At 42.7% G+C, this 24,551-nt stretch overlaps 1 protein-coding gene across 2 annotated transcripts; it reads left to right on the plus strand.

Moving 5' to 3' along the window:
• The first annotated feature begins 1,658 nt into the window (after window positions 1–1,658).
• On the plus strand, window positions 1,659–24,264 carry HMGXB3 (HMG-box containing 3). Of its 2 annotated transcripts, none has more exons than XM_083487958.1 (20): window positions 1,659–1,969; window positions 3,793–3,940; window positions 6,069–6,243; window positions 6,633–7,196; window positions 7,554–7,652; window positions 8,416–8,547; window positions 9,286–9,719; window positions 10,043–10,218; window positions 10,582–10,679; window positions 11,895–11,993; window positions 12,795–12,944; window positions 15,026–15,327; window positions 16,371–16,498; window positions 16,733–16,864; window positions 18,056–18,240; window positions 18,595–18,814; window positions 19,552–19,685; window positions 20,655–20,771; window positions 21,158–21,367; window positions 22,377–24,264. In XM_083487958.1, exons 2-20 carry the CDS (start codon window positions 3,795–3,797, stop codon window positions 22,842–22,844), a joined length of 3,969 nt encoding a protein of 1,322 aa, XP_083344084.1. In that variant the 5' UTR covers window positions 1,659–1,969; window positions 3,793–3,794; the 3' UTR covers window positions 22,845–24,264. The 2 variants fall into 2 exon arrangements, with proteins under 2 accessions (XP_083344084.1, XP_083344085.1); XM_083487959.1 differs by having other exon boundaries at window positions 1,749–3,676; window positions 3,718–3,940.
• The last annotated feature ends 287 nt before the right edge of the window (window positions 24,265–24,551 follow it).

Here is a 24,551-nt window from a genome sequence, read left to right on the forward strand (position 1 = left end):
GTCATTTGAAGAGAAGTAAAGCATGTGGGAAAATGCCCAAATTCTGAGATTCATGTTCATGTACAATGCCTTGGACCAATGACGTGGACTTTGCTGAGGAACAATTTGAAACTGTAGGAAATGTTCAACAGGGTTGCAAAAGCAAATGAGATGTGACTTGACAATGTGCAGTGGAGATACAACACTTCACCCATGGGCTGTTCTCTCCTTAGCAATACCATCAGGCTTCCATACCCCACTACAGCAGTACCTACATGGGCGGCAACACGAGAATGGGCTTTCTCTGCAGTGCCTCCCTGTCTATGAAATGCTCTCCCCAGGGACGTTCACCTGGCACCTTCATTATGCACTTTTAGGTGCCAGGCAAAAACGTTCTTTTTTAACCTGGCCTTTGGTTGATCTGATGTTTTTTTTTGGGGGGGGGGCTATTGGGTCGTTTTTATTCTTATTATGTATTTTGTGGTTTTATATCTTGATTTCATTCTGTGAACCACCCTGAGACCCCTGGGTATAAGACTGTATATCAGGGTCAGCAAACCTTTCCAGCAGGAAGTCACTGTCCCTCAGACCTTGTGGGGGGCGGGACTATATTTTTTTGGGGGAAATGAACAAATTCCTATGCCCCACAAATAACCCAGAGATGCATTTTAAATAAAAGCACACATTCTACTCATGTAAAAACACCAGACAGGCCCCACAAATAACCCAGAGATGCATTTAAAATAAATGGCACATTCTACTCATGTAAAAACACACTGATTCCTGGACCGTCCATGGGCCGATTTAGAAGGCGATTGGGCTGGATCCGGCCCCCGGGCCTTAGTTTGCCTACCCATGCTGTATAAAATAAATAAATAAATAAATGGGTGTAGTCAGGATTTTTGTTGGAGGGGCAGATCTTTTGTTGGGGGGGGCAGAACCTCACTTTGCTATGTATTTTTATTGAATTTTATTGAATGGGAGGGGGCAGCTGCCCCTCCCTGGCCCCCTTGGTTACACCCATGAGTATCTAGATAACATTTGAGCTCCCTTCTAACTCTATGATTCTAGTGTTTTGAACCACTCATATAGTGCAAGGATGAAAAAAAAAGAGATGTTACCATTTTCTGTTTTATTTCTGCTGCCTAGATGTGCCACAAGCATAAAACACTAAGAATAGCTAATAGTGGGTTTATTCCTTTTGTGATCTTGTTGCGTCACATGGAAGATGGAGCAGGCTTGTTTTCTCCTGCTCCGGAGGCTAGGACCCCAACCAATGGATTCAAGCTACAAGAAAGGAGATTCCAACTAAACATCCGGAAGAACTTTCTGGCAGTAAGAGCTGTTGGACAGTGGAATAAACACCCACAAGAGACGGTGAACTCCTTGGAGGTTTTTTGAAGTTGGATGACCATCTGTCGTGTATGATCTATTTGAGATTCCTGCATCGCCGGGGCTTGGACTGGATCACCTTCGGGGTCCCTTCCAACTCCACAACTCTAACACCCGGCGAGCAACCACCTCGCCCTCGAGTACCACGACTTCTGCCCCTTTACAGCCGCACCAAGATTCTAGTTCTACGCCCTGAGCATCCAACAAACCTCCCTCCCGCAAGGGGCGCGATTCAACTCCATAACCTTCTCTCCTCTCCTAGATAGCCCCTCGGTTCCCTCCTCCCTCCCGCTGTTACCGTAACTCTATGGTTTTCGCCCGCGGCCTGCCTATTCGCCTGAACGTTCGCCGGCCCGGTGACCTATAGACCCAGGAAGAACTCTCGGGAGCAGAACTTCCGGCACGGCGCTGGTGCTTAAAGCTGTGCTCTGGAGCTGCTCTTAGCAAGGCGTTGAACAGCTATGGAGGTGCCGGGCTCCGCTGAGAGGCTTCCTCGCGAGGCGTGAGCGAAGCGGCCTGGCCGTGGCTGCCCGGTATGCGCGGACGGCGGGGCTCTTCTCTGCTGGGCTCGTATGAGCGGCTCGTCCCGCGACACCAAGTGAGTCCCGGCCAGGGCAAGTCCGGCCTCGCTCTCGCCTTCAATAGCAGAAGCGCCGGCAGAGCGGGGCGTGGAGTGTGGAGTCCCCACCCGCAAGGCTGTGGGCTGACAGGAGGGTATCGGGGGGAGCGGGGGGCTGACTTTGGGGGCCCTGCTGCTCGCATCCCCAAATGCCCACCCAGCCCCTCATTCTGTTTTCGCACGGCCAGCCAGATGACTTGGCAGGAAGCTCACAAGCGCCAGCTGAGCGCAGCGGCACCTGCCCGCTGTTTGCATCTTCTTGTAGTTTGCTGCCGTTTGCGGTTATACATCTAAGTGCAGAACGGATTCTGTTAAATAAATAAGTGTTGCTTCTGATACTGGAGAGCGTTGTATACCCCTTGACAGCTTTATCTTGTCTGATCACATGTTAAGGCATGCCAAGTCGGTGGCCGGTGCTACATCTTGTGGTAGTGAATTCCATAGTTCATGCTTCACTCTGAAACGGAAGGTTTTGCCCAGTGCTGTTTTTCTAGAAAAAGAGGTGCTGGTACTCACCACGAATGCCTCCTCTGTTCTCTTATAATTGCAATGGCACCCACCTGAGAGGTGCCAGAACTGAGTTCCAGTGAGTTCTAGCTGGAAAAAAACTCTGGTATAGCCTGTTTTGAATCTCCCACTATTTGACTGCATTGGATGGCTCTGGGTTCTAATATTTTGAGACAGGCTCTGGTGTTTGTTTCAACTAAAAATGGGACAACTGAAACATTCCTAAGTAGATAGGCTTCTATAAAAACAAAGTGGGGACACAATTCTGTTTGAGGCAAGTACTTCCTTTTGCATATGGCTACTACAGAGAAAGGCCCTCTTGACTTTAGTGTAAATATCCTTCCTTTATGTAACTATTAGCTATATACTGAGACTAATTTTTTATTTTGAATATAATTACATGTATATAGGATGGCATTGTCCAGTACTTTTTCTCTGGGTGCACTCAAGGGTACACAGTACTGGAACCTCCCCCCCCCCCCCATGTTAAAGGTGTAGTGTAACAACTTCATGGTGAATACCGGCACCGTTTTTTAATATAAAAAAGCACTACCATTATCATTTAGTTATTTTTTTTCAAGGGAGCCACTGTAAACATAAGCTTTAAACATGTTACTGGGCAGAAAAAACCCATAAACTATTGGGGCAGATTTCAAAGTTTTAGTGCACTACAAATCACCATACTTAGTACTCATGTTAAAGTCTCTCTTGTTTTGCTGCTGTATTCATGAATGAACAGCTGCACTTTTTAAAATGAAACATTCAACCATAATAAACCAGTTCAGATTCTAAGGGCTGCTTCAAACAGAGCAATTTTATTACTTCTATGTAGGGTAATTGGATGTATGTTGTCATATGATTTACACCCATGAGGCAATTGCAGCTGTGCACGTGCTGTACACCTGCTATTTGATGTACCTTTGCTACATGTGCATGCAATAGAATAACGTGTAATAAGTAACATCTATGTACGAAGCAATTGTGTGTGAAATAGCTTTAGGCTTATTTTACAAATGCTCTCAATACATTGAGTGGCAGCTGCTTAGGGCTCAGTTTGAGTGTCCAGTTTCAAGAGACATTTAGATCTCACAATGCCTGGAGGATGTCAGAAGTACATTCAATTTCTGTACTATGTTTTGAAAGCAATAGTTCAAACTCAGCATGGATCGTTTGATGATTGTTAGGGTTTTGATGATTGTTAGGGTTTTGATGATTGTTAGGGTTTTGATGATTGTTAGGGTTTTATGACCAGTAATGATTTGAAGAGTGTATAACTTCTTAGAATTTTTCCATAGCAATGGAAGCTCCATATGATGGCAGTGAAGTTACTGTAGTAATGGAGGAAATAGAAAGCACATACACCTTTGCTTCTCCGGTGCCATCTAAAAAGAAGAAGAAATATAGAAGTCCTGGAGATCAAGGGGAAAAGACTAAGAAGCCCAGGTGGGTGATATCTCCCTCCTAAATGGATGTATATCGTACGAAGAGCTTTCCATCTAAGATAACTTTTTTTAGTGTGCATTCCTTTTCCAAAAATGACAGCTTTGTAGAAGTCCACAAAAGTAACTAGCCTGCAAAATTTTTTGCTAGTCTGTTGGGCGAGATGGGCAGCAGAGGAGGGCCAGAAAGCTCCATCCCTCCTCTAGCAGTTTTCTGCCTTGAGAAGAGGGGGATTTCCTCCTTTTGCAGTGATTTGGTTTCTTTGCTGGGCACATACTCAACCCCTTTTCTGCTAGTCCACTCACTAGTCTGTCTTGAATTCTGTGCACTTGTCTGCACTCATCCTCTGTTAGCTAGTTAAATATTTCAGTAAAGCAGGTCTTCTTTGTAAAGAGGTAAGAAAAATCAACAGAGCCTTAGGGCTGAGAATAGAAATCACTCTGTCATGGATCTTAATCGAAAACATAACATCATCACCACTGGAGATAAGACAGTGCCAGTGTATCTGAAAAGTTGGATATCTTTTGCTATAAGATCAGTAGGAAAGGTTAAAGTGTTGGATTTGTTCCAGAACTTAAAGTGACACCCAGTAATGTCCACCTGCTTGTGCAAAGCAAATCTGCTTGCACAATGAGACAAAAAAAAAAAAAAACCTCCTCTAGCACCTTGTTCCAACCCCTCAGAGTAGATTTTGTGGGAGCTTGAGCCCTACCAGTGGGGTGAAAGAAAGGAAGGAGAATCCTCCTTGCCTGAGCAGATGCCCTTTTGCTCTATGTTAGATCTCTCCCTGAAGGTACAAGGTTAGCAGGAATGTAGTGTGCCTTGTAAATTTGTGGTGGGAAAACTAAGTTTGTTTCAGAAATAATTCAAACTCTTTGAGTACTTGAGAGAACTCTTGTCTTGTTTACAGTAAAAGAACAGTTTACAGTAGCGTAGAGAATGTATTAGCTGGTCTGTAAATAAATGCTTGGATGCCCCTTGCACTCTTCTTAGGCGTGAAAAGAAAAGTGAGTTTAGGTCAGACAGTCCCTTGCCAACACTCATTCTGTCCCTCTCACAGTCATTTCCTCTGTTTTTCTCGGGTTCAGTTCCTGCAGTACTCATCTGAGTGCCAGAACAGATAATATTGTAAATGAAGGGCTTTGGGACTGAAATAGTAGATTGAATGGGACCGGGTATGAAAGTTAAGGCTTTATGTTACATGGAATAAGCCCCTCATTGTGACTGGGTCCATGGCAACTCTAGCTCTGTGAATGATCATGACAGGCATGAAATAAAGGCCTCATGTGCAGAAGCTTCTTGCTTTTCTTCTTTGCTAATCCAGGACTCGGGCTGGGAGGGGGGAAAGCATTGCATGATACAGGATTCACCAGTGATGTAAATCTGCAGATATCCAGCAGGAAAAATAATGCATAGGAACATGGAGGTTCCATTTAGCCTGCAATAGAGCTGATTTCCATGCATGTGACCAATCCTTTTAAAAGCCATCTTACTGGCCATCCCCACATGATTAATTCTAAAAATTAGTCATCAGTTGTGTGGAAGAAGTACTTTTTTATCCTATTGTTAGTTTTCTGACTGGGTGACCAAAGTTGAGAGGGAGACAACTTCTCTCTAGACATAGCTAAAGAGGAATGGACACATGAACTAAAGAGGGAAAAGAACAATAGTTTTCTTTAAACAAGCCTGCTTCCTAACCCACAATTTGAAGTTGGCTTGTTTCAGGAAAAATCATGACATGATTAATATTAAAACACAAGTTTGTTGCTCTAGATCACAAAACAAACCATGTTTAAGCAAAAGCTTCTCCTGGACAGTGACGAGGGGAGGGCGGAGGATGCAAACTCAACGCTCACTGTGGCTCATCTTTGTCATGCTCATCTATGGCTTAGTGTGACCTCCAAATTCTCCCACTGAAGTTGCTTCCAAGTAATCATGTATAGGGTTGGACTGTTGTTTACCAAATACCTCTTTCAGTCTTAATGTGTATCTCTTTACAAAACACCTTTTTATTTTCTGAATGTTTATTTTAAAGCAAACCTGTAATTGGTGGTCCGGGTTAAGTGGATTTGTTTGCTGTCACTGTAATTTGTGACGGGCTGTAAAAGTCTGGTATTTGCTTGCTTTCCAGATCTGCATACCTTCTATATTATTATGACATATACCTGAAAGTTCAGCAGGAGCTCCCACATCTTCCCCAGTCTGAAATTAACAAGAAGATCAGTGAGAGTTGGAAGCTGCTCAGTGTGGCTGAGAAGAGTTATTATTTGGAGAAGGCCAAATTAGAAAAAGAAGGTCTAGACCCGGTAATTCATCCTAAGTAGCTTCCTTTCATGGCACCTACTAGCATGCAAATATTATGTTTTGCTATATATCGAAACCAGCAAGAAATAAATACTTTAAGCATCATGGCCTTTTACTTGCTTTTTCTAAACTCTGCTACTTACACAGTACTGTGTTTAGAGGTAGCCAGGAATAACTTTTTTTAGTATGGAGGAGCATCTAAGTTTCATTGAGTTTCTGAAATGACTGCACACACGTTTGAGGTATGTGTGCATACCTTATCCGTATGCTTTGCTACAGATAAGGAAGTCTTGGTAGAATTTTGCTTTTGCGGCTTATTTGATATGCCAGGAATGCGTTAAAATAGCCAAACTGATGTGTCCTCATGCCCCTTGTTTGCCCTTTTCCATAGAACTCAAAGTTGTCTTCCCTGACTGCTGTGGTTCCAGACATTCCAGGTTTCCGTAAAATCCTCCCGCGTTCAGATTACATAATTATCCCCAAAGGCTCTCTCCAGGAGGAGAGAAGCAAGCAGCACTTGGAACTCTGCGTCACCCAGGGCCAAACAGCATCAGAAGGACTGACAGCTTCTACCAATGTCACAGGTGTTTCCCACAGCACTGTGCAGAACATCCTCTCTGTAGATTCCAGCCACATTGGCATTGCTGAGCAGTGCATTGCCATTGAAGGGGTTTCAGAAGACCCAGCCTCATTTGTTCAGTCAGACACAATAGAAGAAGTTGTTGCATCGGAGATCTTGTCTCATTATGTCAGACCTGATGCACACAAAGGGGCTGGAGATGTTCTCCTGGATGAAGCCTCTTTGGAAGTAAGCGATGGCTATCCCTATCAAGCAGCTAGCATGGTTATTGAAGAGACCCTGGTAAACAGTTCGGATGCCTCCAATGGGGGCAATGCTGTGGCCCAACCACAGCCTTCAGAGGGTCTCTCTGTTGTAGCTGTGGTGACCAGAAGAGTAAGTAAAGCTTTTGAAAGTTTTTTCCTCTTGGCTTTCCTTACTGGGTGATCCAGTGCATTTTTCCTGGGAAATAAATTCCACTGGTTCAATGGGACAGATACCTGATGTAATCTGCCTAGATTGCAGCCTTATTCTTGTTGCTGGTCACACTCTTGAATAATTGCAAAACAAAATTTATCCAGTAACTTATTGAACAGATCAAGATGGCTGCATCTGTAGGTCTTAACTACCACTGCCCTGTTGTTTTGGCATACTGTGTTTTGTGAATTTTATATTAATGGGGCGGGGAGGACGTGCAGTAAAATTGCTAGAACATAGAAAACACACGCAACGTGCTTCTCTCTTCTCTTGTAGGACAGAGAAGAAAGTAATTCGTCAATGCCTACTGCACAGTTCATTATGCTACCTCTGTCAGCCCATTCTGCTTTGGAAAATCCAACATCAATCAAACTGGTCAGTAAAGGAAGCGCTGATGCCATCTCTCTTGGAAAGGCTCTTCATTTTTCATGCATTGCTTTTAGTTAGGTCTAGAACACACTAAGCCACTGTCTTATAGTGAATCAGACAATCAGTCTTTTAGAATATTACTGTTCCTCTGGATTTTCAGTTCTTTGGGTTTTCCAGTCCTTTTACAGGAGACACTGGGGTCTAAACCCAGAACCTTTGCAACATACAGTACATGAGGTGATGAGGTGATGAGGGTTAATCCTGCCCTCCTCACCTGTGACTCCTCCGAAAATGCAACCCATGCCATAATTTGGCTTGGAAAAGGCCTCCAATAGCAGGCTACAATTCTTTTAAAACAACAACAACAACCTTCATTGCTGGTGAGGTTAGAACAGTTGTGGGTGTGTGTATGTCTGCCTGTGAGTATGCATCTGTGTGTTCTTTTTGTCTGTGTGGTCACTTTTGACAACTGTTTTGTGTGAATTACAGAATGTGAGCTGGGGGGTTGTTTTTAAAGTTACTCTTAGCATTTTAGTATCATCAAAAGTGAAAATGGCAGCATTGCTGGCTTATCAACCCGATAACTCTGGGTAAAATGATCTGCCTTAGTTGCCATGCAGAACAGGGATCCAAGTGAAGTAATGAGAGTGATTCTATGCTACTGTCGTGATGCAGTCTTTTAATGATGTTTGAATATGCTTGATGATAGGAAGGAAACTTCCAGTTGTGATGTAGTTCTAGCAAAATAATCCATACCCTCTCACTTCAGACAACTACCTACACCCGCAGAGGGCATGGGAATTGCACCAACCCTGGTTGTACATTCACATACGTGACCAGACACAAGCCACCCAAATGTCCAATGTGTGGGAACTTTCTGGGAGGCAAATGGATCCCAAAGGTATGTTTTCAGATTGTAGGAAATGTGACCTTGCACCTCACTTTTTGTGTTTATTCTTGGCTTTTAATGCATAAAGTAAGTAAGGCTATGGAATGGTTTATTTGTTGAAATGGTGACTCTTCAGAGCCTTTGTTCTTGGCAAGAAGTATGTGGATAGGGTTGACTCCATACTGTCAAAAATACTCAAAGCAATTTCCTTACTTTCATAATTCTACAAGTGGAAAATTTCTTTGGGGTGTCCTTTTTCTATCTCAGGCTGAGTTGGGTCTAATAAACTGAAATCAGCCATTGCTTTCTGCTCTAACTCCTTTTAATCAACCTTGATCAACCATTCTTATTTATTTATTCAAAGATTTTATATCCCTCCTTTTGACCTATTAAATGCACATAAAAATATATAATCCATAATACAAATTAAAGCCCAAGGCACTAGTGCCTGATGAAATCAGGAATCAGTGTGCATTTCCTGTTGTTCCAAAGGTTTTTGTTTTTTTTAAAGTAAGTTTACCTATTTAAAATTAGCTGAATTTCTCAAAGAAAGAAATCCTTTTTTTGTTTGTTTTTGTTTACGTGGTCTCACATCAACTTATTTGATGAGTTGATATTCTTTTCACATTTTCATCCCTGGAGAATTTTGTGTTTTCATTCTCCATGTCTGCCAATTATTATTTACTAAATGGATTTTGATACAATATGAAGTATATGTGATGCTGACTTTGAATATGCTTTGCCTTTCAGGAGAAGCAGCCTAAAGGCAGAACTGAGCCAACTTCCAGTGTGCCTTTAAAAACATTGGGGCCCCAAAAAAGTCAGCAGCCATTAGCCTTGGGTCAGGCTGTGGTTCACGACAGGGCCTCCAAATCTATGCTGGAGAGCTCCGAAGCAGTTACTCAGCTTCTGAATGCTGCCCCTTCTGGGCAGCAGGTGCAGGAAACAGAATGGGAAGAAGTGATCATCTCGGAGGCGCACATCCTTGCAAACAACATGCAGCCAGAGGAGCAAGGAAGCACCACGGCTGTTATTCAACTTCAAGAGGGCATTGTACAGGCGGAGCCTTTATTAGAACAGAAGGACAGGGAGAATGAAGGGCTGGAGGCACAGGCATTGGTAGAGGTAGCGAGTGCTGCCAGCTCCCTTTCAAATCCAGCTTCTGCCACGAAACATCCAGCAGGGTAAGTCGATTTTGAGTGAAATGTAGACATTGCATGTCTTGCACTGCTAATTACACTTTTGGCTCCAAATGATTTTCTTGGTGTGCTCCAAGGATGTTTTTGCCTCCCGGGCTTTTCAGAGCAGCTCTTTTAGCACGCTTGTATTGACACCTTTGAGTCAATGCTATCTATATTTTAGTGTCTCTTTTTTGACAGATGGCAAGCCTCAGATAAATTACAAGGCTTCTCAAGCCTTGTAAATTACCTTGCTTCTCAAGCAGGTTGTGACTGCCGCTGGCATAGCTGAACTGTGGAATTCTCAACTGCGTTTCTTCTTTTTTCAGAGCTGATGCTCTTGGCACTGCACCCAAAGGGCAGGAGCAGAAGAGCAAACCCAAGCCTAAGCCTTCCTTGCTGGCCGCAGCGAGACCCACGAGGGCAATTTTGCCTGCCCCTGTCGGTGTGGCAAGAGAAACCAACACAGAGCAGCCCGCTTGCAGGCAGCCATTTACAAACAATGGTAAAACAAGGGTTACTGTTTGTGTGTGGTGAGGGAAACTGTGTTTTCTGAATGGCAGGAAATGAATTGTTGTACCTAGAATTATGCTGGCGGGGTGTGACTGTGAGTGCCACTTAATGGTGAGAAGGCTTGGATTGTGATTTCCCATCAAAGCAGTTTTATGTTTCCAGGACTGTCAGTTTTGCAAATGCTTGTAAGAAAAGAGAGCCTGCACATTTGTGCTTTGGTCTCTTTGAGATTCAAACGTGATTTTGCTACACCACATCCCACACTGCATTTGCTAGACCAGTCAGGGTAAAATGCAACATATTGATGTGTATTGTTCACATATCTTAAATGTTCCATGCTTGTTTTTTATTTAAGAAAAAAACTCCTGTGTAAGAATCTCAGGACTGAAGCCTAGCACTCTGAAGCAGCTGGGCCAGTCTCCCTTGCAACCACCCAGTGTTGAAGAGCACAAGGTAATGGTGGTTTTTGCCTAAATTCATGCTCTTCTATTGTCTATGAATGTAATTGTTAGCATGTTACAGAATTCAGTTTTTTCATGTAAAGTGGGGGGGAATTTAGTTTACATAACTCATTTAATTTCATGCGGCTTATCCTGCAAACATCAGGCTCTGACCTACAGATTTCTATTCCTTGGGCCATGAGCATGAACTTCAGGAGCTTGGAAATGCTTCTTGCATTATACTTTGCAAATGCTTCTTAAAATTTAAAAAAAATACTCAGTAGCGTATGTGATACTGTGTAATCTTTTTAATTGCTTTATTATTTATCTATTTTGCACTTGAATCCCACCCTTCCTCTAAGAATCACAGACTGTATACATAGTCCCCACCCCTCCATTTTATCCTCATAACAAGGTAGCTTGACTGAGAGGATGTGTTTGGATCAGAGTGCAGAGCGGGGGTTTGAGCTGGCCTTTCCCCATCCTGGTATGACCTGCTACACTATTACGGTCTCTAGGGGAAATTTCAGTATATATATATATATATAGAGAGAGAGAGAGTGTGTGTGTGTATTCTGGCCTGTTCTATTGCTAGTGAAGTCGTTTCAAGGCCAGTTCATGCTGGGAACAAGACTTGGCTTTGCTTACACCTTCTCACCATGTGTGGTGTGAATTGTAAGATTTGTGTGTAGACTTCATAATTAATAAACTCTGCTCACATAATCCATCCACCCCAATTCTGTGGCAGACAGTTCTATGAGCTGGGCCTACTCGAGTTCAAGCATATGTTTTCAGCCTTTGTTCACTATTTATGCAGACCATAACCTATGGGAATGTTAGGCTTAATTATGGGGAAATGCTAGGGTTGCCTTCTGTCTGCAAGTTTTAGGCTGCTCCTGTGCTCCTCTGTGTGATGCATTTTACAGGCCATGCATAGTACAAACTGGCCTTCAGACAGCAATTTGCTGTATATTTACGGAAGAGTGAAAATGAATAGTAAAGCATATGAATGATTTGCTTTTATTGACATGAGATGTTTCAAATTTTGTTTTGGTATCTAAGCTGCCTTGGGAGGGCTTTGCTGTAAAGTAGAGACTGGTATTCTGGTGATATGTGGAGGGAAATAATCAGAAGTATGTTAGGTACAGATGACAGCCTAGTAGAATTTCCAACAGTGCATATGACTTGAGTCTTATTTTTCTCTTGCCTCCTTGATCTCCATCGAAAGCTCCGTGGCAGCACAGACAGCTCAGCATCTCACGTCAAAGTGGTGGAGGTCAAACCAGGTGTATTCCCTTCCTATAAGTACAGCTGCACTGTAACCTTGGTGAGAATCATTTGTCACTGCAGCATCTCAGGAGAATGCAATATGTGGCTTTTTCTCTCTCTTTTGCTTTCTGTTACCAGGTGCATGGTTTTCCTCAAATGAGAACCCCTTGTCTGTTTTTAAAAGTAGGCCACAGTTTTGCTGTGGTTGATACTGTCAAAGTTTTGAAACTTCTTATTTTAGGAACTGGCTAAGAACTGAGGCTGGTTTAGTTGTATAAACTTCCTTAACTGGTACTGACTTTTAGCTGACTTCTACTGAAAGTACAAGGTGGTGTTGCCCATGCTTTGAACTGCACAGCCCCATATGAACTGGTTTCTAGGTCAGCTTCTACCTCCCTTTCCATTCATAAGCATTTGCAGTTTGATTTGCCCTGAAACATCACAGCTTCTAGTCAGAGAACATGTGTGGGTTTCACTTCTCACCCGCTGGTGGTTCATAGTAGTGCAGTGAAATGGAAAGTGTACAGGTTGTTATCTTACTTGACGTTAATCTCTTTTGAACACGGTTTTCCATGACATCTTAATGGAATTCTGCTTCTGTTTTCCCCTTCATCAAAACCAGCATCCAACCCTAACCCTGTTATGTTTGCTTGAACATCATCTAGCTAAATGGTTGCGATAATTCTTGTTAATACTGAAGCAAACAGTTTTCGGTGGTTGTTGGTATGGTGACCAATGCCATTGCTGATTTTTATGTGTTCAGGGGAAAGTGGGTAGTGTAGCAAGTTCTGTAGGTCTAGTATCCTCCTGATACATGTAAAGCAGATTGGATAAATATTTGGTCTGTCTTTCTTTGTAGGACTTGGGGTTGGCCACTTTACGTGGCAGAGGGAAATGTAAGAATCCTTCTTGCAGTTATATATACACTAATCGGCACAAACCAAGGATCTGTCCCAGCTGTGGCTACAATCTTGCCAAAGACAGGGCTGAGAAAACAGCAAAATCCCTGGTGAGTTGTGGCTGGTGTTTTGTTTTTTATTACTCCTTAGAATTGAGTGTACTACTCTAGAAATCTCTTTCCTATTGGCCTGTGGTTTTGAATGTGGTGGGACCTGCTTCTGAGTAAAATTAACTAGTTGGGTTGTATGACAAATGTGTTTTGAAGCTACATTTTATAGCTATTAGTTCTTGATATCATTCTGGTTTACTTTTCAGTGCTGTTTAAAGCGAGAGAAAAGTAGGCTTAATTTTGGGAAGACAAATTCCTTGGCTGCTGTGGGTTTTTTATTTTGGGTTTTTATGTTATATAAAAAATAAGGCTTTTTCCTGTAAAAAGGGGTGTGTGGTGGGGCAGAAGTAAGAATTCTTGGAGACTTTCAGGGGGTTGGAAAAAAATTCTGGAAAATAATTCAAGGGGGAATAATAATAATATTAATAATAATAATTTATACTCTGGGCTGCTTCTAGTCTTAGCATAATTGATATGAAGTGACAGAGTTGTGCAATCTGCATTTTCTGTAAAATCTTTGTTCTGTGCTGTTGCTTTGCTGCAACTGTAACCTTCGTGAAGGGTTTGTGGATGCGTGCTGGGATCACATGCTCCATTCCTAGCTCCTCCCCTCTCATTTATGAATTGTCTCTGCTGGTTAAGAGTTAACCATGGATCAGGATTTTATTGGCGCTGTTAGTTGGCAAACTACTTTGAGGGTAAGCTCTTAATCAGAGTTTGAAGCTGGCTACAAATCTTGGTTAGCAGATCAGCTAACATGATGAGCTAACTCTTACCATTGATAAAATCAGATGGTACAATTTGCATGCAATAATGGAGAGTGTTCGGAAAGGACTGTCTGATATTGTGCCACATTCCTGAACCTTTAACCATGGTTAAAATGCTGTGCTGTGTAATTATCTGTGATTCTGCAGTGGTCTTTTAAGGGAAAACACTGAACTGTTCCCCTTTTAATTAAGTTTTCATTGTAGCTGTCTCTTCACCTCCCCCCGCCCCATCTGCCCTTCAACTTTAATATAGTGGTACCTCAGGTTACATACACTTCAGGTTACATATGCTTCAGGTTACAGACTCTGCTAACCCAGAAATAGTACCTCGGGTTAAGAACTTTGCTTCAGGGTGAGAACAGAAATCGTGCTCCGGCGGCGCGGCAGCAGCAGGAGGCCCCATTAGCTAAAGTGGTGCTTCAGGTTAAGAACAGTTTCAGGTTAAGAATGGACCTCCGAAACGAATTAAGTACTTAACCCGAGGTACCACTGCACTGCAGATTGACACACTGTTGGGGTGTAAATTCACTAAAGCAAAGCGTGTTTTGTTTTACTATCCTAAAGAGCCCCCTAGTGTTCCTTGATGTACTTAATTTCCAATTCCTTGATGTACTAAATTTGAAGCTGCACTTCTCAGACCTTCTGTAGTTAACAGGCAGCAGGTTAATAATTGAAGACTGTTTGCACATTTCGGGTGGGATTCACCTAATAAACCCTATCAGTGGAAGACCTGCACCAGGGCTACCACTTGCACAACAGGGCTTCCCCTATCTTCCCTCACAGTGCCCCCCCTTGCACTAATCCCAAATTGGCACTCAGGAGGCCAGGAGGATCCCCATAACTGGGGTGGGGGGAGGGAAGAAGGGATCCTTCTTTCGGGCAAGCTGAAATGCTTGATCCGACACAACATGGCACTGAATTCCATTCTTCATACACCTGTGAGAGTGTGTGGACTCTTCCACAGTTGACCTTAGCCTTCTTTAGGTATTCAAAAGAATATTTGAGGGCTCAAACTGGGTAGGGGTGTGTGGGCTCATGGGCGGCAGCTCTGCCCCTTCATTTCCTAGCCTTAAACTATTTCTGTGCAAAGGTCTGCAGGGAGATTCTAATTGTGTTTGGCTGAATATGGTTAGAAACTCCCCTGCAATAGGGAACCCTGTGCAGTCAGGCTTTCTGTTTGAGCTGGGGTGCAGCACGCCCTTGAGAGTATTACCAAATCACTGTTTTTGTCTAGTCTTCGCATAAATAGCAGAAAATAAGATCATTTTCGAACCCACAAACATCTTGGCAGATAAAACGAATTTTTCTTTCTAGGAGGTCACCTCTAGCCCCGCAGATGTGCTGAACACCAGTGAGCCTCTAATTCAGTCCCAAAAAGAAGTCCAGCGTCAGTCCACCTTACAGCTTCTTCGCAAAGTAATACAGATACCGGAGAACGAATCAGAGCTGGCTGATGTTTTTGCGCTGATTCATGAACTCAATAGTTCGCGGCTCATCCTGTCCAATATGAATGAGGAGACGGTCACCATCGAGCAGACCTCTTGGTCGAACTATTACGAGTTTCCATCATCCCAGTGCCTTCTCTGTAGCAGCCCTTTGTTCAAAGGAGGACCAAAGTGAGTGAAGAATTGCATTGATTGCCATTCTTCTCAAGCAGATGGGGGGGGCGTGTCTCCAAATGTCACTGTACTACCAGCCCCAGTCAGTCTGTGGCTGAGGTGGGGGATGGGTGGGTTCTGACTGAGCAATACCTGGAGGCCGCAGGTTCCCTGCTCCTATTCTAGAGGGCTTGCTCTTTAAAAGATAATTTTCCTTGCTCTCATAACCAGTTTGTGCATTTCGAATCGTAAGTAAAGTGTAGCACCTGCATTTTAGTCATATGTGCCTCATTGGTGGTGAGCAAAACTGACAAATCAAATCACATGGACAAGCTAGTCTACCAGGACTGGTAAGGCTATTGGCCACTATGTTTGTGTGTCACTTTCTCCAGACATACCGCAGGTCCTGAAACTAGAATTATATTTCCTTCTCTCTTTTTTTCCCCTTGAGAAAATGAAGTGTGATTTGAACATCCAGATTTTCTGCATCTATGTAGCCATAGTAGGGTGGAGGTGCTGTCTAAAGAGGCATTGCTATTGTGGATTCTAGATCATTTGTTCTATTTACAGGTTATGTACTAAGAAATATGATAAAGAAGCAGACAAATCTGGCTGCAGTTTTTATGCTGAGTTTTATCTGTGACATACATTTGTGTTTTTGTTTTTAGTCTGATTCTAAGAAAATATTTACTGTTGTCTTTTTATTGGCAAACTGCTTAGAAATTTTATTATATTCAGTGGTATGAAATTGTTGCTTGTGAACAAACAAATATTATTTAGATTTTTTATTATTTACTCATTGAATTTATATTCCGCCCTGTACCTGGAGGTCTCAGGGCAATTCACAGAATAAAATCAAAATATGAAACCACAAAATACACTTCAAACACACCATCAGGGTGGCTTTCCCCTCCAGCTGGAGATAACCTGTGTTTTAGGCTGTGTTTAGATTTCCAGGAAGGGGTTAAGGTAACTACTTTCAGCTAAGCGTTTGATCCTACTTCTGTCTTTCCTGGTATTTCTTAAACTGAAATCAATTTCCTTTCCCTCTATTGTCATAGTTCTCTTGCGGGTCCTCAAGAGTGCTGGTTGTTGACAGCTAATCGGCTGCAGGTGGTCACTGCTCAGCTCAAGGTGTGCGTGAATGTGCAGTGCTTGGCTCTCCACAGCTTCAATGATATATACACCGGTAAGAAACTGTATCAATAAACTAGTATATTGGAGCCCTAAGTTTCAAAGGGGGGTGTATAAAAGTGTGTCATGTGCATTCTGTTCTTCTGTTGTGATTTTTATGTGTTTCTTCTTCATGAGGCTGTGCTGTGTGCTTGAATGTGAACAGAGTTTCTGAACTTGGGACCTGAGCTATCTTCTGAATTTCTAAATCCATAGTAAGAGCTGTCTTTGTTTTTGTTTTCAATTGTAGGCTTGTTTAATGTGGGCAACAAGCTTTTGGTGAGCCTGGACCTTCTGTTTACAATAAGAAATCATATTAAACTCGGAGAGGATCCTAAAGTGGCAGTCAGCAGCATCTTGGAATCGGTGCAGGAGCAGACCGGTATTGATAATTCTCTTTCTCCTTCTTTTCCAACAGCTTTTCACCCTTAGTTTGCTTGGAAATAGGATGGTTTTTCTGTGAGGGGGTTTAAAGTAATTGGCTTTTTCCAACCAGCTCTTTTCAAATTAAGACTCCCCTGCACTTTATTTGATGAGCTTGTGAAAACGCCTGTTACTCATTCAGAAATTTACCCAGCAGTTGTGACTGCTGAGTCAACAGTTTTTAGCCACCATTTAACATTTTCTCCTTGAGAAAACAGTGGCAAATCAAGGACTATTTTAGCAGATTACCTGGATGCTTTATTTAATCAGCTGACTATTGTGGAATGGAGGGCTTTGTAAGAGAGATTAGTATTTTAGCTATGCAGGACTATAGGCAAAAGGGCCTGTTGGTATGATGTCAGCTGAAAGACTATGAATGAATGCTTTTCCTGTGTCCCAAAATATGCAGAAGATGAGACTACAGAACCTACCCAGCAGGATTGTCTGACATCTTTGGATAGGGATTTGCTGGCAGTGTAAAGTTGCCTTCACTTGATCACTGGGTACTTTTCCTTCTGCTTTTCCAGGAATAGAATGTGAAAGTTACTGAATTAAGCTGACTTTCTTTTTGCTCAGCCATGGTTTCCCAGCCATTGTGTCTGACTGTTGTGTCAGTGCAAGTATTCTTCTTTATGCAATAGAATGTGGAGAAAGGGGAAAGTCCTATTGTGCTGATGGTAAGCCTTGTGTGAGCACAATTATTTAGTTGAATACTGCACTATGCCTGTGAGTGGCATATTCTGGAAATGTGTTGGATTCGCTGTAGGTGTAGCTACAACTGGAGTGCAGGGGAAAGGAAGCAGTGCCTGTTTCCCGACACACCTTTGCTGTGGGTGCAATAAGGCAGTCATACAGAGTACATAGCCTGTTCTGTTCCCTGTCATCTCTGGGGACCTACACAGGTGGAAATATCGCAGTGTACCTGAATTAAAGGGAGCAGCATTGCTCAGATAAAATTTCTGGGTAAACTGTAATTCAAGTAGACTTTCCAGTGAGAGTACAGAGCTGGAAAATAGGCAGCGCAGAAGTATGTTCCTTCAAGCTTAGTATTACCATTTATTCTATTGTCCTTCCCACAAAATCCCATTCTTAGGGATGACGATTGTCTGAGGCTTCCAGACTAGTTAAATGGTTCTCTTTTTATCCCTAGAGAGAAACCTGAGCACTGAGGAGCTCACTCAGCTCGAAGAACTGCTATGTAATGGCTATTGGGCCTTTGAGTGCCTCACTGTCCGGGACTACAACGATATGATCTGTGGAGTCTGTGGCATCGCACCCAAAGTTGAAATAGCCCAGAGGAATGTGGAAAACGTTTTGCTGCTGAAAAATATTGAGGTAGATTATCTTAGGCATGCGTCACGTGCTCCAGTCATACCTTGAATTCTGCTGCTTGTTGTATTTGTTTGTAGTGCTACTATGTACTGGCTCAGTTTATAGCCTTGTTTGTTCCAAAGTAGGAAAGTGAGAAATTCGCAGCAAAATTTCTCAGGGCATTCTCTTCCGCAAACCTCTTCCAGAAGTTCGGAGAAGTGAGTGGGGAGTACTGGGACAACCCAGAGCTAATGATACTGTGAAATTCAAAGCGGAAAGAAGAATTGATTTCTGTGTGTAGAGTTGACTAGGGCATATAATTGTCTTAAAATTAAGTTATTGGTTGATATTTTTCTTCCCCTCTTCTTCCAATGCTAGTTTACTTGGCCAGAATTCTTGGCCTCTAGTGAAGTAAACGTGGAAGACTTTTGGTCCACCATGGAGACGGAAGTGATAGAGCAGGTGGCATTCCCCTCCAGCATCCCAATCACAAAGTTTGATGCCTCTATCATCTCCCCCTTCTTCCCACCACTGATGAGGGGCACCGTGGTTGTCAACACAGAGAGAGAGAAGAACCTTGAAGCACATATAATGCCAGGTAACTTGTTTCTCTGGAATGGTAGCTTTATATGGTGTCCAAAGGGACACTAAGAACTGAGCATTAAGGCAGGAAGTTTAGCCTTGAGAATGTGTGCTTTTAAAAAGGCTGATGGAATTGGCAAGGGCTGAGTAGAATGCCAACTCTGTATGAACACTTCTGGAAAAATATTTCCCACAGTGAGCTGCTATAGGGAAGCAATAATTTTTTTTTACGCTTTCTATCCTGTTTTGTGCCCATAGAGCCTATGCACATTGGTACAACATCTGCTAGAATACCCTTAGGTTGGCCTGCGTGCAGAAGCTTCATGTTGGCCACATTAAGGTGTAAGGAATGTTTTAAACATTATCATTTTTTCCTATGGAGCACCACATAACTGGGAAGACCTTTTAGACCAGGCATAGGCAAACTCAACCCTCCAGTTGTTTTGGGACTACAGCTCCCATCATCCCTAGCTAACAGGACCAGTGGCCAGGGATGATGGGAATTGTAGTCTCAAAACATCTGGAGGGCCGAGTTTGCCTATGCCTGTTTCAGACAAAGGTCTTGTGCCCTCAGTTTCATCTTGCCAACTTCTGGTGCTCAGCTTAGATGCTTGATGTCTGTCATTCTAGGAATTCAGAATTTGTGAAGTGGCTTAGCTTACTGTCTTCTGGTGCAAGGCAAGGACTGTTTTGTTATTTGTAGAATTAATTAAAATGTTCTCTTCTAAGTGAGAATTACACCTTGCTCTTTAGGTAATGCAAGTGTTCTAGTGAGGCTGATTCAGGACGAAACCTGTAAAATGGAGCAGATTGGTTCATACAGTGAGGAAGAATTGCAGAATTTCTTGACCCAGTGCAGCGTTCCCTGGGAGGCAGAGGACTCAAAGGTAATGGAGGTATTCTGTAAGCACATAGCAATCTGTGACTTTTGAAGTGTGTGCTGCTTCCGTGTCCTCTTGGGATTCAATTACAGAGGGAAACAGAAGCATATAGTATCACTTCAGTATGTCTGGAAAAGTAAAAGGCTTGATGATAGTACTGTGCAATTCATCTTGAAGCTTCATGGTATTATTGTTGTATTATCAAGAGAAGCCTCTTTTTTTGGCATTATACAGACCAGCGTTCTCCAGCCTGGTGTCCTCCAGATGTTTTGGACTACAATGGTGCTGGCTGGGACTGCATCTGGAGGGCACCAGGCTGGTGAAGGCTGGTCTGTATAATGCCAAAAAAAGAGGCTTCTCTTGATAATACAACATAGCCTATAAGCTTATCTCAAAATATTCTTCTGAGGCCCTTCTTCATGTGCCTCCTCCATGAGAAGGCTGGAGGGTGGCAACACAAGAATGGGCCTTTTCTGCAGTGGCCCCCCATTTGTGGAATGCTCTCCCCAGGGGGGTTCGCCTGGAGTCTTCATTATACACCCTTAGGCACCAGGTGAAAATGTTCCTCCTAAACAAAGCCTTTGGCAGAGTCACATCCAATGCCCTTTTAATATTGGGGGGGGGGGTTTCTTGGGTTGTTTTGTTTTTATGTTTATAATGTAGTTTGTGTTTTTATATTGTGATTTTATGTTGTAACTGCTCTGAGACCTGTGGGTATGTAATGCTTAAATAACACCCAAATGTTTTCCCAAGTTGAAAACACTTCCTGGAGGTAATATGGTAAAATCTATTTGAGAATATATCATTTAAAAATATGAGGCTGTGATGGGAATAAGGTATTTCATGAAAAAATAAAACTGGAGAGTCTGGGGATTTTGACTCTTGCAACCTTTACATGAACTTATAACTACACCACGTTTTGTCTTCCTGTTTTGTCTCTCTCATGCTGATTTTTCTCTGTGACATATTCCGTAGGAGCAGCTGTGTCTTTCTCTTCTGGCTCTATATGATTTTGTACAGAATGGGACACAGATCAGTCAGCCCCCAGCACACTTCACTGGAGGGAAAGTCTACAAAGTCTGTCCACACCAGGTGAGAAGGATTAAAAATTGCACTAGTAAGTTTAAATAAGCCTGTTTCATAACATGGTTTGAACTCCTCCTTACGGTTCCCCAAGAAGAAGGAGGAGCATGCAGATCCCAAGATTGCTGCATCTACTTCCCTTTGCAACAAACCATAGCTTATTCATAAGTCTCTGGATCAGGGAACATGCTCAGGACAGTCCATGCTCTTTTCTTGACTGTCACCCTAGAGAGAAACTTAGACTGAATATTCCTCTGTAGAATTCAAGTTGTTCATTTGAAGAGAGGCTTAAGTTATCAGGGCAGCATTTGAGAAGTTTCAGGTGGAACCTGAGACGTGCTTCCTTATCTTCCAGTTCATTGCACCAAATCAATTACACTTTTTTATCTCCCCAGGTTGTGTGTGGCTCAAAATACATTGTGAGGGGGGAAAGCCCCCGGGACCACGTGGACCTCCTGGCCTCTTCACGCCACTGGCCACCAGTCTATGTGGTAGACTTGGCCTCCTCTGTGGCATTGTGTGCAGATATCTGCTATCCTGACTTGACTGCTCAGATGTGGGGGAGGAACCAGGGCTGCTTCTCTGACCCCATGGAGCCATTAAAGGTTAGTTGCCTTGCGCCAGTGCACTGTTTTCAAAGCTAGTGCATAATCAAGGGCAGGCTTGTCTTCTTAAGAGGTACCTTTAAGAGAAGATGCTAAGGTGGTGGGGACTCTGAATTGCCAGGAGTTGTTTTTCAAATAACATGAGCTACAACTTCCTAAGGCATATATCTTTCTGATGTTATTTTGCCTACTGTCACTTCATTAAGGTCTAATTTTGAGCAATATGATTACTCTGATCAGACAGTATGGGTGTTAAACTTCTACAGTTGAGTTATCTCTGCAGTCTTCTTCTGCCTTCCTTTTTAGCTCCTACTCCCCTTTGTCCAGCTCAGTGTTTGTCGGCTTAAGCAACACATTTCAATGAGAAATGGTTCTCTGTGTTATGTGTTTTTAGAATTCATTTGTTTTTAGTTAGGCAACAAATAGAAGGTCATGCAAATTGGTAAGAATGAGAAAGACAGCCCAATATGTGTTAAACTTATTTTAACATTGCTATAACCTGGGAACCTTGCGGTGAAGGACGTCTAAGGAATTCAATAATAACAGCAGTAATATTTTTATCCTAATTGTTCATTGTAGGAAAATCGGCCCCAAACTGGTATTACTTCTCTAAGCAATAATTTTGGGCTTTTCTCTCCCTCCCCTCTTCCTCACTGATGGGGTTATGTACATAAATATGAATACAAATGTATGTCCAATTTCAAATGCTTTATATCTTATAGTTTTTATTTATATCTTAGTCCATAGCTTGGTCCATACCACACTTGTCTTGCTGTGGAAATAGTCAACTATTATTCCTGCTTTACAGATGCAGAACTGAGCATGTTAAAGTATATGATTTACTCAAAGAGTCTTGGACTAATTAGAGGTTCAGATCTGGTTGCCCCTATCATACCATGCTGACTCTTCTTAAGATATTTCTCTTATTGCTTAGGCACTTCTGAAGGAGGAAATTGCAAACATTATTCTAATACATGAAAGGTAACTTCCCCCCTTTCTCTTTCATCAGTTTGTGTCTTGCCCAGAACTTCTTGACAGACACTACAATGTAGATATGACCAGTGCTGAACATTCTGTTCAGCATCCAGTCACCAAATCAGCGTCTCGACGAGTGGTTCACACCGGGACAGAGCAGAACACTCAGGGGGACGCAACAGCTCAGTACCGTTCCCTCGCCGTTTGCCGGGAACTGGAACCCTACGGTGCTATCATTACAGCCATCAATGACAGCAAAACCAATAACGTCCGTCAGAGGCCTATAACCTTTGACAACGCAACACACTATTATCTTTATAATCGCCTGATGGATTTCCTCTCCAGCCGTGAGATTGTGAACAAGCAGATTCACGAGATTGTACAAAGCTGCCAGCCAGGTGAGGTGGTGATCCGGGATACTTTGTACCGCCTAGGTGTGGCCCAGATCAAGACGGAAATGGATGAAGATGAGGAGATCCAAGGGGAGGATGGTGTTGCATAATAACATGGTCTGAGGTGGTCATCTTAGCCATAGGAAAGAGAGCTAGGCTGCAGATACTCTGGGCAGCTATCACTCAGATACGCCCCAGGCCTGAGCAGCTTTGACAGCTTATGCTGACCAAAGAGTTGTGTGCTTCCATTAAAATCTGGATTGGGTTTTTGATCTGCGGACCAGCTAGCTGAAAACAGGCAGGTTTCTCCTCCCCAGGAGCTACTTGAATCCCTATGCCCGCTGGGATAGCGTGCTGAATGGGAGAAGACAAAGGGTTTCCCGTGGCCTGAAATTTGCAGAAATGGATTTGCAGAGGATCATCGAACCTGTTTTTCGAAGTGTGTATGTTGCTGGGTGTCGGGATCATAACAGGAGACGACAGGGAGCCGCAAGCTTGTGTGACTCTCCCAATATTATACCCTGAAGTGGGTGACCATAATAGATCAATGAGCATTTGGAGCCCCAGCTGCTACTTGGTTCCGTTCTGAAAAGACTTGAACTTAGACTGACTTTCAGCACCAGTCAGTGTTTGAAGGTGTGAGAACATATCTGCTCCTCTAACTCATTCTGGCTCTACCTGAGAAGCTTCTATGTTTATTTAGTGGTTGAAATCCAGAGTGAGCTGAAGTTTTAATGGCTCCGTGCATTAAGGTAAGAGCTGTTCTGCCGCAGGTTATAATTATCCTGGCTAGCATAGTTATTATAAAGGTTCTTCAGGGATTTCTGTGTTTTGGATGAAGCATCTGGATCAGGAGAGGATTTTCAGGCACTTTACCATCCTATCCATGGACTTGATAGACGATTGTCTGTTGCTATTTCTAGTAACATTATTAGAGAGTATGTGCATTGGTAGTGGGATTCAGTGAACACGGCCCAACATGAGATGCTTTTATTATTTCCCCAGCTGATACCTGTTAGGGAAGGTGTGCAACACTTACTGCCTGGGCTCTTTGCAAACCACTATGTATGCTCCATTTCCAACATTTACAAAACTGACTTGGGCGAATTTAATATGGTTATATTCACTCCAACACTTTGTCTTGAGGAGACCAGCATTCTTCCTCCTGTGTAATATGTTGAAATGTGGTGTGTCAACTCTTTGCATTATTACCCACTGATTCCCATTCACTCTTGCCCATCCATAAATCTGGAAAGTGAAAATGGATTTCCACTATAGCTGAAAGCAGGAAATTCTGGAACGTAGGGGAAGAGTTTCCACTGTTTTATTCAGATTTGTGGTGTGGTTTTAAAAACTTCCTTCCATGAAGGATTCTAGTGTGTATTGTGCTGTAAAACAAACCACCACCATAATGAATTTTCAAGCAAAGCTTGTGATTTGCTGTTAAAAATGCTAATTTATGAATGACACTTTTACAGTCAGTGAAAACTTTAATAAATTATCTCTTCCAGTGTTTGGAGGGTGAAACTATTTGGCCTACTGTGGAATTTGTTGTATGGCATCCTAAGGCTGTTGAAAGTGACTTGAAATACTGCTCCAAAGTTCAAGATCATAGTTACCCAAGATGTGGAAGGGAAAGGTTTTGTGAGGTCTGTATCATGTTAAGATTAATTTCAAACATCTGATGAAACTGAGTATTGAGATGTGTAGAACATTGCAGAAGCTATATAATGATCCTTTATCAACTTAGTTACGAGGGTGGGGCATAGGTTATCAGGGGGGAAACACATGAATTACTACTATTACATTTATGCCCC

Source organism: Podarcis liolepis (genome assembly GCF_965112155.1).
Source record: "Podarcis liolepis genome assembly, chromosome: 2".
Classification (NCBI taxonomy): Eukaryota; Metazoa; Chordata; class Lepidosauria; order Squamata; family Lacertidae; genus Podarcis; species Podarcis liolepis.

Excerpts from the sequence above, each read along its gene's own strand:
- HMGXB3 (XM_083487958.1), top strand. The coding sequence starts at position 3,795 with ATGGAAGCTCCATATGATGGCAGTGAAGTTACTGTAGTAATGGAGGAA. Across the intron at positions 16,865-18,055 it reads ATCGGTGCAGGAGCAGACCG|AGAGAAACCTGAGCACTGAG; the intron begins GTATTGATAATT and ends TTTTATCCCTAG. Across the intron at positions 18,241-18,594 it reads TGCTGCTGAAAAATATTGAG|TTTACTTGGCCAGAATTCTT; the intron begins GTAGATTATCTT and ends TTCCAATGCTAG.